The sequence below is a fragment of the Scardinius erythrophthalmus genome (assembly GCF_964197995.2).
Source record: "Scardinius erythrophthalmus genome assembly, chromosome: 1".
Taxonomy (NCBI): Eukaryota; Metazoa; Chordata; class Actinopteri; order Cypriniformes; family Leuciscidae; genus Scardinius; species Scardinius erythrophthalmus.
Window position 1 is genome coordinate 31,786,298 of NC_138221.1, and position 19,214 is coordinate 31,805,511.

General features: G+C 38.6%; 1 protein-coding gene across 1 annotated transcript; it reads right to left on the reverse strand.

Moving 5' to 3' along the window:
* Nucleotides 1-547: 547 nt before the first annotated feature.
* Nucleotides 548-17,998, reverse strand: trap1 (TNF receptor-associated protein 1). The gene is made up of 18 exons (XM_081360337.1): nt 17,792-17,998; nt 17,252-17,398; nt 16,514-16,596; nt 15,991-16,131; nt 13,117-13,188; nt 12,869-13,029; nt 12,213-12,322; nt 12,057-12,130; nt 11,820-11,975; nt 6,690-6,810; nt 6,523-6,592; nt 6,297-6,444; nt 6,030-6,215; nt 4,733-4,871; nt 4,498-4,583; nt 2,006-2,154; nt 1,298-1,370; nt 548-1,213 (listed from the first exon to the last, which is right to left on the reverse strand). The coding sequence occupies exons 1-18, from the start codon at nt 17,916-17,918 to the stop codon at nt 1,112-1,114; spliced, it is 2,145 nt and encodes a 714-aa protein (XP_081216463.1). The 5' UTR covers nt 17,919-17,998; the 3' UTR covers nt 548-1,111.
* Nucleotides 17,999-19,214: the final 1,216 nt, after the last annotated feature.

Here is a 19,214-nt window from a genome sequence, read left to right on the forward strand (position 1 = left end):
ACGAATGTGTGGACGTTTCGTACGTGACTCGTGCTACAGGAGCATTTAAAAAGTGATGGCATTGTTTAAAAACGTCCAAACATTCACTTTTAATAGTGTGATGTTAAATAGGCCTATTGTTGGGTTAAAAACAGCCGGTACTTTAGTGATATTTTTTTCTGAATTGTCTGAAAATATAAATGTAACACCAAACACTACATCATTTAAGCAGATTATTAACAGTAATAACTAAAATCTGCATGATCTACTGTAAATGCGTGAGTAACAGGGCGATCCGACATACACTCATCACTGGCGTCACTGCGCCTCCTGGTGTCTGAAGGATGAAACTGCAGTTTAAAGCCCCTGTGATGCGAGTCACCATTTCGGAGCGATCTGGGTTTCTATACAATTTCAAAGTTAAATATGATCGCATCAGCGAAAGATGGTATTATTTTCATTCCAGTTTACAAAATTGTAGAATTTCTGGTGAGCTGTTAAGGGAGCACAGTAATACAGTTATGAATGATCTATGCCATTTCTCAAGACATTAATCATAAAAGCATTACCGTCCATAGAAATGTTCTATTACAGGGGTCTTGTAAATGTTACAGTTATGAAAGTTTTCAAACTAGAGTTAAAATTTGTGAAATACATTTTAGACATTTCATGTTTTATTTCATATTTTCATCACTCTAATCACAATTTACACATGGAAAAGCAGCTAATATGATGAGCCAATGAACTGAAATGTGAATCATTTGAGAGCAAAAAAGGTACGACAAATAAGACAATGCTCCACGTTTATCTTCATCTTGCTATGGCTATTTTTCTTGCGTGTTTCAGGGAGTGCAGCTCTGGCGGTCACAAAGCGCTGAATTGTTGGTTTTCTTTTTCTCCAATCAGACAATTGTTGGCTGGACGGTCAAATCTCAGTCTTATCAGCTGTAAATCACGACTTCCACATAAACGACAATGTCACACCTGCACAAATACTCTCAAGTCGTCTTATAAACAACGCTTGCTTGTGTTTAGTGTGCGCTCATGACCTCGGCGGCACAAGGGGACACAGTCTTTGTGCATCAACACACGGCTCTAATGATGGCAAAACAAGTCCGTCGGGCTGAACTCATCAGTGTTTCTCCAGCGCTTGCGTGAGAAGCTGATTCAGTCGGGAGATCATCGGACGAGGGTCGTCGTTCAGCCCGGCGGTGATCATGGCGTTGTCATAAATCTGGTGCGTAAAACAATGCAATTTAGTGCTAAATTATAAATAGGTGAGGTGAGAGAATGGTGTATTGTGGTAAACGTTCTTCACCTGTTCAAGGAGAAGCTGTGCCAGCTCAGGGTTTGAGTCCTTCAGTGCATGAAGCTTCTTGATCAGATCATGTCTGCAAACAACCGCTTGACATTAGAGAAGCAACAGCATTTATGCAGGCACAATACACTTCACTTTAGTGCTCACCCTCCTAGATACGCTGCAAAATTACTTTCATGCGCCATATTTTTGTCTTGTTTTCCAGTACAAATACCTAACAATAAATCAAGATGCATTAACGTGAAGCAAAAATCTGATTGTTTTTCTGAACAAAATCATTCAAAATATAAGTATGTGCTTAGAATATGTACAATCATCCACTAGTGGGGTCAGAAAAATAAAGTTAATTAAAAGGGAAAGCAAGATTTTACCACTAGAATACTTTTTTCCTTGTTTTAAGCATGAACTCAATTTTTATCAGTTTTACACTACATCATTTGTCTTGATTTAAGAATGTTTAGATATTTGTAAAAGTATTTAAGACAAATCCTGAATAAGAAAATAATGTTTTCCAGTGTACTCTTGCTGAAAACATTCTGCAGACAGACGTTACTCATCTGCCACGCTATTTTGAATACACATCAACAATAAAGCAGTTTCTCTGCATCTGTAGTAAATCACTAGGGATTGTCCTAACTGTCAGATACTCTGTCTGTCTGTGTGTGTGTGTGTGTGTGTGTGTGTGTGTGTGTGTGTGTGCGCTGGTACCCAGTGTTGATCTCCAGCGTGGGCTGCAGGATCTGAGCTCTCTCCTCTGAGCTGCGGGCGAGCTGCTGTTGCGTGCGCAGGAAGTGACGCGCGGCTCCCATCTCCAGCACTGTGATCATGGCGGGGTGTGTGTCCAGACGCGGCGTCACCTACGGAAGCAACGGTCAATGAATGGTGATAGGTATCCATGTATTCGCAAGAGAAAATCTGTGTGCATGAGGAAAATGATTTGGTGCACGTGAATGTTAATGATTGAGCATTTAGACGACAACCATTTCCTGATGGACAAAATCAAGCCCTGCACTACTTTTTATTTTTTGAGAAGACATTTCACTCAGTCTTTTCTTCCTTATTGTGACATATCTATCGCAACTTCTGCTCTATGCTGATTTATTACACGACTGACTACTAAACAAATAAATAGACATGGAATATTGGGTTTGCGTTGAAATTATTATTTGAAAATCAGGCATGGACTCCACTAGACTGGTCTCTGGCACCAAGACATTAGCAGTAGATCCTTCAAGTCCTGTAGGCTGTGAGGTGGATTGTACTTGTTGGCCCAGCACGTCTCATAGACGCTCAAATAAACTGAGATCTGGAGGCCAGGGCAACACCTTGAGCTCTTCATCATGTTCCTCAAACCATTCCTGATCAAAGTGTGCAGTGCGAGTGCATTATCCTGTTGAAAGAGACACTTCCACCAGGGAACACCAGTGTCATGAAGAGGTGCTCCTGGTCTGCCAATGTTCAGGTAGGTTGCAGGTGTCAAACTGACATCCACATGAATGGTCAGACCCAGGGTTTCCCAGCAGAACGTTGCCCAGAGTTTCACACTGCCTCCACCCGCTTGTCGTCATCACACATACCCCTTTTCCACCAAAAAAGAACTGGTTCGGAACTGGCGCTGGTTCAACTTGCGAACCTTCTCAGAACCTGTTTGTTTTTCCACTGACTAGAGAGCCCAGCGAACAACGTCGTTACGTCACTGTGTATGTTGCCATACGTCTTAGCTTTCCCAGAAACGCGCCAACTTCAAGCATAACAATTACAATGTGGGACTACATCGTCTTTCTGCAAATGTTTCTCCTGGCATTGCGATCCTGTATTGGGGTCAGAAGAAGATGTTTAGAACACATTTGTGCAGCTCGTCTGGATTACTATAGACTGAGGTCATGTTCGAGAAGAAGTTCGACGATAACCCCGCCCCCAGCCCCCGACGTAAGCATGACGTGGTAAAAGAACGGTTCTAGTCCAGCAAAGAATCGGTGCCGCTTTGGAACCATTTTTCCTGGCCGAGAACCGTTTTTTGGCTGCCGAAACACAAAGTACTGGTTCGCGAGTAGGCACCGGCTCCGAACCGGCACCAGCACTGCCTTGGTGGAAAAGGGGTAACAGTGTATCCTGGTGACATCAATTCCCCAGGTAAACAGCGCACACGTATACGGCCATCCACGTGATGTAAAAGAAAACAGGACTCATCGGACCAGATGACCATCTTCCTCTGCTCCGAGGTTTATTACGACGCTCGCCTGCCCATTGTAGGAGCTTTCGACGGTGGACAGGGGTCATCATAGGCACTCTGATTGGACTGTGACACATTCCTCCTATTATTATCATTAAATGTTTTACTGCCCCAGTAGACCTGCTGTTGGCTCGGACCAGACGGGATTGCCTTTGCTGCCCTCATGCATGATGAGTCTTGTCACTGGTTTGCACCTCCTCTGACACTGTTGGTGAGTCCTCAGCACACAAGCCTTATCGTTTCAGAGATACTCTGACCCAGTGGCCTTGTCATAACCATTTGGCCCTTTTCAAAGTTGCTCAGATCTTTATTCCTGCTCATTTCTCCCGTATTTAACATGTAGATTACGAGAACTGATTGTCTCCTTACTATCTAATCTAACCAGACTTGAATGTGTGACCTTGTGAGGAGATGATCAACGATATTCGCTTCACCTATGACTAGTGTTGTCAAAAGTACAGACTTCGGTACCAAGTCGGTACTATAAAATGTGACGATACCAGCATTCCCCTCAAGCATTTTGAGGGCTCTTGAACGGATTCTTAATTAAACACCTCTGATTGGTCATTGTGTAGAAGCGCTCAACATATATGTCTGTGATTGGCTACAATGATCAACACTTCAAATGTTGTAAATAGACATCGCTTACACAGATACACACGGGAGCGTTTGAAAGCAGCGTCTATATTAGGGATCCACTGATAGACGCCGCTTTCAAACGCTCTCAAAATGCTAGAGGGAAATGCTGCTATCGTCACATTTTTTACACTTCAGTCCCGAGTTGGTACCGAAGTCGGTACTTTTGACAACACTACCTGTGACTGCTCATAATGCTTTGGCTCATCAGAGTGTATGTAAATTGTATATACAATTAAAACTGTAAATGTGTTTAATTTGTATGCAAATTAACCGTTTGATGGGTGCTTTGAAATAAACAAGAAGGTCATGTTTGTGAAAAGTGATTTACCTTGATGTTGGTGACTCTCGGTCCGAGCGAGTTCCTCATCCAGGCCATCAGATCTTCTGAATGCTGATCGGTCAAGCGCTCTGATGCTGCACGGGACAATTTTCATTTACTCATCCAAATGCTTAAATCACATTAAAGTGATTTTACAAAATTATTAGATCAATGATGTATATATAATTCAAATATATAGTTATTCGCATATTCTTCACAAATTTGTCATCTATTTTAGTCTTACCTGGTTTGCTGTCCTGAAACTTCTCCTCCTTGTAATGGTCTACAACAATGTCGGTCTCGGCTGAGATGAGCTTCTTCCTGTCGAACTCTCTGAGGTGAAGAAGCGTGAGCTCATCAAACTGCTCGAAGCAGAACAAGACCTGCAGGAAGAGCAGATCCTCAAACACAGGTACTGCTTTTTCTGTGCCTATCGCTACTTCATTTTTCTCATCATCTCCATATGACATTGTCTTTATGATCTCAGCCATATCTTTTGACCTATTAGACATCCCATAAACTTAACTGTAAATGTTTAACCAGTTAAATAAAGCAAAGCACCAAATAAAAATCCTAAAATCTAAAATGATTAACAGAATAAATCAATAATAATAAATAAATAAATACATATTTTTTATTTGGAGTTTGATGATTTTAAGGTTAGAGATTAAAATCCAAAAATGTACAATGTTAGTTATTTTATATACAATATTATATAAATTAAGAACAGGAATTCTGTCTTAATAAAAGTTAATACATTTTATAATAATGAAAGATATTTTTCTGATCTGACCTTGTTTGTTTGTTTTTACCCTGTGCTGCAACAGACAGGCTTCAAATAAAAATGTATGGCTTTATTCTCTTTATTACTCTTTATTTATATAGTAATTAATATTATATTATTAAATGTGCATTTTGTATATTTATATTAAATTACATGCAATTGGCTAAGCATTTACAATTAAGCACATTTTAAATGGGACTGTAAATGGGACTTAAGAGAGTAAATATGCAATCCCAAGAAACTTTCTTTTTAAGTCAAAATCACAAGAAAATTAAATAGAATACTTCATGTCATGCTTTGATCATAGATAAGATAATACATTTTAAATACCATCTCAAAGCTTCTTTAGTTGCTGACCATTATATGTTTGGCCATTTTGAGATTAACAGAAGTCTTTGCGCCCCCTTGTGTTCATCTCAAAATCGACCAACACCCTTGTCGATGCATATTGCACATTTCCCCCTGGTTTGCCATTGTTTTGTCTCAAGATGCACACCAGTAAGGCATGTTTATAAAAGCTACTTAAATGTCCTAATTAAACAACAGCCTAATCCTGGCTTAGTCTAAGCCTTGTCTGTGAAACCGGGCCTATATACGTTTTGAGAACATTTTTAATTGCAATTCAGATATCAGTTGTTTCCAGCAAATCTATGCAATTCACTGCATTGCCTTTGGATTAACCTCTAGTCTCATTGGCCATTAGTAGTTGAATATGACAGTGTTGGTTAACCGTAGACCTGTGTGTCTCTCGTCTCACCTCCATATCTTTCTGCTTCATGGCCTCGAAGTACGGCGAGTGTTCGGCCAGGTGGCGGTTGGGTGCGCACAGATAGTAAATGTTCCTCGTTCCCGCCTTCATCCGAGAGGCGTAATCCATCAGACTTGTCTGCTGTCCCGCGGGAAGCGCTGACGACTCGAAACGCAACAGCTTGGCAATGTCCTCCTGTGAACACACAAATCATCCATTTACAAACAATCAGAGAGGAACGGGTAGATTTTGAAGGGTAATGGAGGCGTCCCGCACCTTGACGCTCTGCTCCGCTGTGGTCACGATGCCCTCGCGCATAAACAGCCCGTAGTCGTCAAAGAAGCGAGCGTATTTCTCTGGATCCTTCTTGCTCTGGTCCAACAGAAACCGAATGACACGCTGCTGCAAAACATCCCGCAGTTTCCTGAAAGAATACAGGTTGTTACTCTTGTTATTTGCGCAATACTGAAGACATAACTTCATATTTCTGGTGGGTTTGTACCTGATCAGGGCGCTCTCCTGTAGCAGCTCTCTGCTGAGGTTTAGAGGAATATCTTCACTGTCCACAACACCTGCAAACGCAATCACATGACAAAACTTGATTGGGTTCAAATGCATTTATCTGGCATTTAAATGAGTTTCATGCAGATAAACGGATGCTCATCCGACCTCGTAGGAAGCGCAGCCACTTGGGAAGGATGTCTGTGGCTTTGGTTTGGATCAGAATCTTCCTGCTGTACAGAGCCACACTGGATCCCATCTCACGACTCACGTCAAACATGGATGGTTTCTGCTCTCACACACACACACACACACACACACACACACACACACACACACACACACACACACACACACACACACACACACACACACACACACACACGTTCGGTAATGCAGTCAGTGCAGTCATCAAAACAATACAAAGAATCATTAGGATTTATTACATCTTCATTTATATAGCGCTTTTAACAATGCTTTTAACGTTTTCATGGCTGACGGACATGAAATATTCATTTGGATTCATTATTTTATTTTGTAAGAAGAAAGAAGAGTGATCTGTGAGATACACCACTGAAAAAATAAAGTGTATAAATGAAAAAAAAAAATTATATAATAGTAAAGCTGTTCATGTGTTTTCATTTGTATACAAATGAAATGCACATAATTGCATAAGACATACGTCATTAAATAATGCATATTTGAGTTACAATTTTGTTGTTAAATGATGTAACAGGCTAAGTAAATAAATATTAATAACCTTTTTAATAATATGTATAATGAAATTTTAAGTTTAAGTTAAGTTAAATGAAATTCATTTAATTGCATATTTATTAAAATATGTACAAATTAGTGTTTGAATGCATATTTTAATGCATATTTTATTTGTTAAATTATTTAACTGGCTAATTAATTTAAAATCAGTACAATTATTTGTAAGTAATTTTATATGTATAATGTAATTTTTAAATATGTAAATATTAGATTTGAAAAAATTACGTTTAATTAAATTAATTCAGTTGCATGTGAATGCACAAATTAGTTCTTTAAATACATATTTCAGTTGTTAAATTATGTAACAAGCTGAAAAATAAAAAAACTTTAATAATTCATTATGTGTAATGTAATTATAAACTGTAAATAATTAGCTAACATTCTCTAAGTTTAAATTAATTTAATTCCATATAAATTACAATATGTACAAACTGTGATTTAAATGCATATTTCAATTGTCATTGTAGTTAAATTATGTTATATATTGTGTTTAATACGTAAAATTGTATAATATTAAGACATATTCGACAAGTGAGCTTGCAGAACTTTATTATATTTATTGAAAAGGTAGCATCAGTTCAAATTAAATAATGTAAGTCTTAGAGGTGTCAAAATTAATCGTTTCTACGATGCATCGCGATGCAGACGAGGACGATTCGGTTTCGGTTCAGTAATAGACCATAACCGATTATAATGTACTGACGCTTTTCTGACGTCATTTGTTGCGTACGTGCTTTGTCGCGGTAGCATACAATGGCAGAGGGAGGCGAGACGCGAGTGCGAGAAAATAAAAAATGCTCCAACTACTTTAAAGCCGACATCTGGGCACATTTCGGCTTTTATGAACAACCTGGTAAGCACGACCTGCAGAAGACACGCGCTGTGTGCACTCATGTCACGCACAAATAGAATATGCAGGAGGTAATACCACTAACTTGATAAACCACGTTAGCCGTTTTCACCCCGAGCTGTTAACGCCTGGCAGAGTCTGACTGCTTTAGAGTAAGCGGATGAGCTCCAACGTCACCCGAATCTGCAGCCAAAAACAAATCATCCACCCGCCCAATAATTTTCTCTTATTTAAGTAACTGTTAGCCTATACGCACCCGATGGTCAAATTAAAATTATTCTGTGTTACGCGTGATTATAAATGGATGATCGTCACCTTCAATGGCGCCACCAGGGGGTGGCCAGGGGTGGCCGTGGCCACCCTTGGCCGACTCCTGGCCACCCCACTGGCCACCCCGCTGGCCAGTATAAATTTTAGTAGCATCAGTTATGCATTTCACCCCTAATGCACAGCCAGGCAGGCCGCTCTAGACCTTCCACAAAGAGTATAGAAGTAACAAGAGGCGAAACTCCGTTGCAGTTTTGACAACAGCCACTAGGTGGCGCTTCGGTAGCGCGGCCGCCATTTTGGACTGAACCAACGACTTTACCGTTAGCACAACTACTGTACAGCATTAACAATATGTCTGGAAATAATTGGAAACAAAGAAAACAGTGTTCTGCCATCAACTGCAACAACTTACCAGTGTACAACCAATCAACTAGCATCTCATAGATTCCCTAAAGATCCAGAGAGGTAAAGTAGAAAAGGTTTTATGAACTTTAAAGTGAGCTAACGTCAACGATAACAGGTAAAGTAACGTTAATGTAAGCTATCCCATAACCGCAGTAACAGTTTGCTAATGTATTTGGTCGAAATTGTCAAGACTCGAAATGGGCTTTTTAAATCGCATACTTTCAGAGATATATGAACACCTAACCTGGCAAATGACCGCTTTATTAATTAATTGTTATCACGAAATTAACCCTTTACCTGTCACCTTTTTTTCGCATAAACATGAAAATCACTATCCAAACTTAAATGGTTGTAATTCAAGAATGCTTTGGAATTTAGACATATGGTTGGTCTTGTTTTAATTTGTCAGATTATTGTTGAAGTGAAATAAATTATGAAAGTGAAATAGAAAAAAGTTATATAAGTTTGAGTTTATTAAAATGTACAAATTTAAAAAATATAATTATTTATATTTTATACAAAATATATTTTACTCTAGAACTGCAAGAAAATGAAAGCAAAAAATCTGAACAAGTTGTGTTCCACATTTTAGGTTGATATGTTGATATCTCGCTCCCTCACCCTTTCTGCCGTGTGCTCTACGGTTTGGAGCTGCACGCTCTTGCTCGCTCGCTCTAGATTCCGGGTGGTTTTAGCTAATTTGCGGGCATCAGAAAGCCGCTATCAATATGCGGGAGACTCCCGGTTCTTCCGGGAGACATGGGATGTCTGCTCTAGAGATATTAAAAACTATAAACTACTTTTTTAGTTCATTTAACCGCTTTTGAATTTGAACCCGGTATCGTTCAATTCTATGACAGCGGTGTTGCGTTCAGTCCAAGATGGCGGAGCTGCAGCTCTGCGCATGGGGGAGTTTGTTGCAATGGAACGTTCTATTGAGTTTCGCCTCTTGTTACTTCTATACTCTTTGCCTTCCATCGCACACAGTAGCCAGTACTCCCCCGCCCATAGACTGTAAAAAAAAATAGCCCCCGCCCCTCCGTCAATGCCGCTGTTGCGCCCTTTTACAGTCTATGTGTTGCGCGCTCAGACAGCAACAGCTCAGCGCGTGCCCGTCGGTCAACAATTTCAAAAGAAGTTAAGAAAGAAGACGAAGAAGACTACCGCGTCAGTTTGGGTGACAAAGTCATCTGAAGTCATTCCATAGCTTAATGTGAGGGACTGAAGTCTATTTAGGCCTACATCATTTAAGTTTATGGAAACTCGTTTTCGCTCCTCTGTGGCGGTCAATATTCAAACAGCGCGCGCGCCTCTTCCGGTTGGATGCATGGTAAAACTCTCCAATATGATATATGCACATTATAATGCATTATCTGTAGATAAAAGGTTGTGGATTTGCATAAAATGACTTTATTTTGTTGGAGTTTGTTGCTGTTTTTAAACGACTCACTACCGTGTGCTTGTTAGATCACACACATCACAAGGACTATGAATCGACATCAAACGCACAATAACTGGAATTTTTAAACTGTGAAACAAATGATCAATAAACTGTTGGACAGATACACTGTAGGATTTGTGCGCTCGACATTTCTTCGCTTTGTGCCGTGAACTTTATGCTCACTTGTGCAGCGCTCCATGTTGCTTTGAGCACATCATTCTGCATCCGCGATGCGCATACGCGCTTTGTGTGCTCTGTTTTGAAGCATTTCATATTATCATGGTTTTGCGCACTGAAAGATTATTAAAAGCCTATATTTTTTATACCTAGCCTGCTCAATAGATTTTAAATAAGCATAATTTAATTGTATATTATTTCTTTGTAGTGTAGGCTATATAAATATATACACTTCTGAATTCTTGACATTAATATATAAATATAATATATTTGTGTCTGCCAGTATCTGCTTTTCCCCAGTAACTGTTTTGTTTGCAATAAATGTACACCTTATGCCAAATATAATTGCAAAATAAAACAGAATTGTTGTGCAACTCAAAATGTTAACTGTACTGTTATTAGTCTATGCATATTATATCATTAGTAACATTAAATATAACACAATAAACCATCATATAGTATATCAGTAGGAGTTTCTTTAAGTCTTTCTGATAGTTTTCTACAGGCCGGTTTACTACAACAGTAGAAAAAAAATCTGAAATTATGGTTCATAGTTTTGGTGTGCCACCCCAAGATTTTAAGTGGCCCCATCTGGCCACCCCCATGAAAAATTTCTGGAGGCGCCACTGGTCACCTTCAACAGCGGATTCGGCGACGGTTGATGCGCGCATCTTTAATGGTAACATACACTGATTAATGAGCGCTGCTTTTAAATGAACATTTCTTTAAAACAATATTTATTTGACAGATTTCCTTTTCTTAATGGCATAAACAAGCTTTACTCCATAGACTGTAAAAAAAGCTTTACTCCCTTGAAACTTGAACTGGAATGTCACTGTTTCTGTCACTGCGACTTCCCGAACAGGCGAGCACATGCGCGCACACATCACTTTTGAAGTAAAATTTTAAATTGAGGATGCGGTGCATCCCGATGCATCGTGATATCGAATTGAACTGAATCGATGACATGATAATCGTAATCGAACCGAACCGTGAGACCACTGTCGGTTCACACCCCTAGTAAGTCTACTTTAATGAATATGAATGAAAGGCTATTCACAGAGAATGCGTTTTTGAGGTTAAAAATGAGACATGCAGGGCAGTGGATTGAAAAATGTATTTAAAAAAAAACGTAATCAACTTGTTTTAACTGGATTGCTGCGTTTTTAAGAATGCTGCGTCATGCACGAAACAATGCAAAATATGAAAGACACGAGCAACAGTCAAACACATCCGTCTATCACATGTATACATAGAAAAACATTCATTAAAGCAGCCCAGTGGAATGCAGAAAAGCATTCTGTGTAAAAGACTTAAGTTCCACTATTGTGTACAACAGTCATTGTGCATTTGCCTGATTTAACCGTCATCTCACACTCACCATCTCCGGCACGTAGAAGATGCTGCGGATATTGAGCGGGGCGTCAGCGCGGTAGTGCAGCGTGTAGCGGGGTTTATCATGGGACTGAGCCACGTAGCGATAAAACTCCTCATGCTGCCACTCGCTGATGTCTTTGGGCTCCATCACCCAGAGCGCCTGCAGAGAGAGAGAGAGGTCAGGACTCAGGATTACAGCCACAGGGGGGTCAAAGGTCATCGATCAGCAGACTTCACACACCTGCAGGGTGTTCAGCCGACGTCCGTTCAGGAAGATGGGAAAACTGACAAAGTTGCTGTACTTTGTCACAACCTCTGCAAAACAGACCAAAGACACTTACATGAGTTTCTTCTCCAAGCAAGTCATGTTTTATGTCATTGTTCGTGGTTTGCAGACCTTTAACTCGATCTTCTGATGAAAACTCCTTGCAGTCGTCCTTAAGGTGGAGCACGATCTTAGTGCCCTGACGCACACCTGAGGCTTCTGCGATCTCAAACACTCCAGAGCTGCAGACACACATAACTCAGTCAGGAAAACACAAAAATGTCTCGCGCATGTGTCGTGTTGCTCTCGTGAACTCACGTCAGAGGCCCACACAGAAGAAAGTGAATAGTTGAATAAAGTCTTTTTTTTTTTTCACACAAAAAGTATTCTCGTCGCTTGATAAACTTAAAGTTGAGCCACTGTAGTCACTTGGACTATTTTAAACATCATCTTTTCTAACTTTATTGGGCCAGCAAGTTTCAATAACATAGAAGCCTATGGAGGAGTGATCCAGCTCTCAGATTTCATCAAAAATATCTTAATTTGTGTTCTGAAGATGAACGAAAGTCTTACGGGGTTGGAACAACATGAGGGCGAGTAATTACTGACAGAATTTTCATTTTTGGGAGAACTAACCCTTTAAGATTGTGGTCATATCGCCCACTACTAAAAGTGTTAAATAATTGTAATTACAACATTGATTATGGTTTTTGTCATAATCGAGCAGCCGTAATAAAAAGACATTCTTTTTGTGTTGTTAAATCCATCTCTCTTCTGATGTGTCTCACCCGTCTGAGGACCACTTGTATCCAGGAGCGTCTGGTTCTGCTGCCTGAGAATAAACATCCACCTTATCAGCCACCATGAAGGCGGAGTAAAAGCCCACGCCGAACTGACCAATGATGGAGCTGCTGGCCTCGGCTTGACTCTGAAGAGCATCCAGAAAAGCCTGCAGGAGGACAAACGAGGAGCGCGAAATTAAAACCACTGTCAGAATGAGGAGTAGCAGACTTCAGAAGAGTTGAGTGAGACGCACCTTTGATCCAGATCGAGCGATGGTGCCCAGATTAGCAACCAGCTCCTCTTTGTTCATCCCAACACCTGTGTCCTACAAATCATAGCATAAACATGTTGATCAATGCATTCTACACAGGGATTAAAGGGATCCGCTGCTACTACGGATTTCCTTCAGTGAAATTGCAGAGAGCTTATTATATTATTGCTTATTAGCATGTATAAGATCAGTGCAGATTATGGATGGAAATTAATGGGGTCTTAGGGCAAAATTCAAGACACTGGGGTAAAAAATTAAACTAAATCCAACACGACTGTCGCGACGTAATGTGAAAATGAATGAAAAGTTTCAGTTGTGACATTATATGTAGATCTGCTCACGCTGCATTTAAGATTTCTTTTCATGCCTTGCTTTTTGCAGCGTTGAGCATGACAACCAAACACGTTTCTGTCGAATTATGACTGCAATGGCCACTCAGAGGCGTTTAGATTCGTCACCATTGAAGAAATCATCCAAGGTTCAGTCTACTGATGTTAAGTGTTAGAGGTTCACTTAAAACAAAACACTGTTTGCAGTTAAAATATTTACAAACAAAACAACAAAAAAACATAGATGTTGATTGTATTAGTAGTAGTATTTGAGTTTATTGCCATATCAGCATCACCGTTACATGGCAGATATACATATTTAACATATTTAACAACATAATATCATAATTACAACATAATAAAAACAAACTTAGACAATAAAACAAATTAAATAAAAAAATAAGTACATGTACAAAATGAATAAAATTCTATAAGATGATTATTTAAATATACTAGTGCTAAAAATTCTGGATCCATAAATAAGTCCTTAAAAGTTTTAGATGGTTGATTGTATGTATGACTAAAAAGTGTCAAGTAGAGCTGCATGATTCTGGATGAACTGAGAATCACAATTTTCCCACGATTTTTAAAAGACAACTAAACAAAATAACATGGAATTTACTAAAGATTCTGTCAAAATATTAATTACTGCAGTCTATTTAAAATGTTTAATTAATTTGAATGAATTTTTTTTTAAGTCGTTTTGAATCAATGACTCACTCATAAACACTTTTTTCATTACTTTATGAATCAGTGTTTCTGAACGAATCTCTTGAATCAATGACTCAATGACAAATACATTTTTTAACATTCATTTGTCGCCACCTACTGGCCTAACACTGTAATCGATACAATCTGTATTTGAAGCGTCAAGTTACTTTCAAAAGATTGCTGATTGCTTCCATAGACATCAGTGTTTATATCTGAACTATAAAATGTTATCCCAGTACTTCAGTGATATATGAATATGATAATATGAAGGAGCAGTACCAGCTGTTTAATCTGATTCTGACCCCGGTTGAGTTGCAGGTAGGGCTGGGCGATTTAAATCGCGATATTGTTATGCGCATCTCGTCAGTAAAGCCGGTTCCTTGATTAGTAGTAAATCACCATCACCTGCTTTCAGATGAAGCGGCATTTAGGGCTCAGGAGATAATTAAGTGATTAATTTAGTAATGATTGAGCATTATTGAAGACACCTGATGTTAACAAGCAGAATCACTGAAGAAGAAAATCACAAATTGTAAGTTACCATTGTGGTGATGGGTGTTTGCTTTAGTTGGGCTCTAGACCATTATGTGTTTACTTTAATATTTACTGTTGTTCGTCTGCTGTTAATGTTTTATAACATTATGTTATCATATAGTGTTGGTTATGTTTTGACATAATCATGCTGTGATCTGAAAAATGAAACATATTAAAATAGTTTGGTTTAACTTGTTAGCAGCAGTTTAGTGATTCTTCAGCCTATGATTATCAGTACTTTACTTATAATTCAAAATATTTAATAAACATTGTTCTGATCAAAAAGACATTCAGACATATTCATTTAAAACACAGACATCAATAATCAGCCTGTGAATCTCAACAATGGTGACAATAACAAAGCATGTTGCAGTGGCTGCCACCAATCACAACTCATTAATGGCTCCCATCATGCATTGCGGTATGAATACATTATGATCTGAATTGTCTATGTAATTTACTTTTCCTCATTGAATATTCTGCTCCTCACCATTGTTGAGATGCATAGACTGAATCTTTACATCTGTGTGTGCCTAAAAGAATGATTTTTTTTTAAAACAACTTTTAAGAAATCCTTTATATTATAACAAAAATTCTGGCCATTTATTCAGATTCACAGTTATGCAGTAACCAACAACATAAATCGAAGTCAGAAAGAAGGATTTTAATGAGTTCAGTGATCAAGTTCAAATGATGATTGTCATAATATAACCAACACCATCAGATCACTTTTTATTCTTTGTTCAACGGGCAGTTTTAACTCAGATACAACCACCAAACAAAATCTAAAGTACATATAAAAGGGTCAGAGCCCAACTAAAGCAACTACCCATCACAATAATGGTAACTTACAATTTGCGATTTTCTCCTTCAGCGATTCTACTTGTTAACATCAGGTGTCTTCAATAATGTTCAATCATCACTAAATTAATCACTTAGTTATCTCATTAACTTAAACACTCTTGAGTGTGGACTCATACACTCCCAGGAGTGTTAATTTAACACCGCTAATTTACTGGAGGTTTTGCTGTGTACAAAGAGCCGTAGTTAACTGACAAGCTGAGCCATATCGCTTTAAATATCGCTGGCGATACGTCCGCGATATTCATGTGATTTGGCTCAGCTTGTCAGTTAACTACGGCTCTTTGTAGTAAATGCCGCTCCATCTGAAAGCAGGTGATGGTGATTTACTACTAATCAAGGAACCGGCTTTACTGATGAGATGCGCATAACAATATCGTGATTTAAATCGCCCAGCCCTAGTTGCAGGGGTTGGAGGTACCTGTATGGTGAAGGTGCGTTTGGCTGTATCCGTCTGCAGGTGGATCTCCATGTCTGCGGTCTCTCCTCCTGACGTCATCATCTTGTGCCGCAGTTTCTCCAGTGCATCACTGCCGTTTGAGATCAGCTCTCTGATGAACACCTGACAGAGTCACTGACCATTAGATGGAGTTCCAGCACACGCGCATCAATGCATTTACATCACTTTTCTATTCATCCAATCCTTGAAATCCTTTGAAACAATTTGTTTTGTACTCCAACAAGACAAAAATGACAATATTTAGCCATATCAAGCTGATTCAATATTTAATTACTTGCTTATTATTTGCTGAAATCTATATGGTGGCCTACAGCCAATATATTGCAGATTATAAACATCATACAACTTTAATGATGACAAATCAGATGAAATCAAATAATCAGCCTGGACCTTTACTGTTCAATCCTCTAGGATCAGTCTTGAATGCTTCAAGAGAATTGCTCAAACATGACAGCATTACATTTTTTTTTTGTTAATGTATCACCTCTTTCTCAGAATACAGCGATCTGGCCACAATATCCAGCAGTTTCTTTGTCTCCGCTTGGAACTCGTGTTTGGAGTAGGATCCTTAATTGAACAAGGAAACAAGAGTTTGAACATCCTTGCAATTTCCATACACTATTGTATATGGGGTCTGTAAGATATTTTTATGTTTTTTATTTTTTTAAAGAAGTATCTTCTGCTCACCAATGCTGCATTTATTTGATCAAGAATACAGTAAAAACAGTAATATTGTGAAATATTATTCCAATTTAAAACAGCTGTTTTCTATGTGAATATACAGTAAACTGTAATTTATTTCTGTGATCAAAGCTGAATTTTCAGCATCATTACTCCAGTCTTCAGTGTCACATGATCCTTCAGAAATCATTCTTAAAGGAATAGTTCACTTAAACATGAAAACTCTGTCATCATTTACTCACCCTCAAGTTTTTCCAAACCTGTATGCGTTTTTTTCTTCTGCTGAGCACAAAAAAGAATATATTTTGAAGATTGTCTGTAACAGTTGATGGACCCCATTGACTTCCATAATATATATTTTTTTCAATACTATGGAAGTCAATGTCCCATACTGTCACCAACATTCTTCAAAATATTTTGTTCAACAGCAGAATGAAACTCATACAGGTTTGGAACAACATGAGGGTGAGTAAATGATGACAGAGTTTCCATTTTTAGGTGAACTATTCCCTTAATATGCTGCTTTGCTGCTTTAGTTCACCTTGGACGTTCTCCGTGTCGGTGATGATGCTGTGGAGCGTCTCCTCCTCGGCGGTCTCGGCCTGTTGTGTGCTGTAGGAGCGATGAGCCACACTGACACCGGCACAGCTGCAGCTCCACAGTCTGGCGGGTCTGCCATCAGTATTAACTGTTGAAGATTAACAGAGCCAGAGTCATCACAATTAAACAGCACTGATGTTTTATTCACCAGTCAGAGGGGTTTGGACTTGATAATTGTCACTGCCTTTGCTCTATAGTCTTTACATCTGCATACGTAGGTAAATATGGAGATTATTCACGGATATTATTCACAATACTAAACATATAGAATATCATTAGAAGAGAATTATTCAGCATAAATTTGTTCATTTTGTCAATGAGTGACAACATAATATGATAATACTTTTAACTGAAAAAGCCTGCGTTTATTTTGATTAAAATAATTCTTCAACTGGTATAATATGTCATTATGCTGGTCTGTTCTAATTCGCTGATCATATTATTTAACAGTTCGTCCATGTTAAATAAATTAAACATGTACCTCCAGTGAATGTTGCGGGGACTAACGTTATTCTTTTCCCGACTCCTCTGCTGGATGATAACAGCCTGACATGTGCTCGTTGAGAGACATTCAGTGAATATTTGAGTAAACTTAATGATCGGATCATTTCTGCTTCAGCTACTGCTGTAGTTTGACCTATAGAAGACTGGAAACTACTACGGCGTGACAGGCGTACAGTGACTGAAAGGACCCGGCGGACGCTCACTGATGACGTCTGCGTGCAGTTCGATACATGCCTGTGTAAAATGCCTTGCATTAAATTTCTCGAGCGGCGTTTGGAGAACATTACAGAATTGAAAAATGTGTGTTTGCTGATACTTTCACCTTAGTAGATATTCCTCTTTATTATTCAGAAAGGAATCAACAAATATTCAGAAGCCCAAACAAAAATGAAGTCAAAATGCAACAAACCAGAGGGTTGTTCCATAAAACAAGATTAGAATACAAGCCAGGCTTATTTTGGTTAGTCAGACTTATTGTCGGTGGATTCTGTTTCATAAAGCAAACTTAAAATAGTTCAAACTCAGTTACCCTGGCAACTTATGCTGGGAAACTAGCCTGGTCCAGGGCAGGCTAACTGTCAGGCTAAGCCTCAGCTGTTACACAGATCCTCTAACACTGACCGACACAATGATATTACCACTGACACTCTCTCATACCATTATTGGACTTTATTAACCACTATTAGTCCAAAAATAAATACACAGTATACAGAAAATCAACTTAAATAAGGCTACAATTATAAATTAGACAATATAGACCTATATATACAGTGCAATGCACAAGTTTAGACACCCATGCTAAAGTTGACTAAAAAGAGGAATAAAAAATCATATTTTGGAAATTGAACTTAATGCCTTAATTTAAAAAATTAGGAAAAATCCAACCTTTAAGGACACCAATTTTCTTTGTGAATGAATAATGTATCGTAAATAAATAAATGTTTTTCCTTAAAATACAGGGTGCATAAGTGTGTACACCCCTATGTTAAATTCCCATAGAGACAGGCAGATTTTTATTTTTAAGTATTTAAAAAAAAAAAAAAAATAGGATACTATGCATCCTGATAAAGTTCCCTTGGCCTCTGGAATTAAAATAGCCCCACATCATCACATAGCCTTCACCATACCTAGAGATTGGCATGGGGTACTTTCCATAAGATCATCTCTCAATGCAAATCAAACCAGCTATTAGGCTAACTGAAATAAAAACATGCCAATCTCTAGGTATGGTGAAGGCTATGTGAGGATGTGGGGCTATTTTAATTCCAAAGGCCAAGGGAACTTTATCAGGATGCATAGTATCCTAAATTTTTTTTTTTTAAATACTTAAAAATAAAACTCTGCCTGCCTCTATGGGAATTTAACATAGGGGTGTCCAAACTTATGCACCATGTATTTTA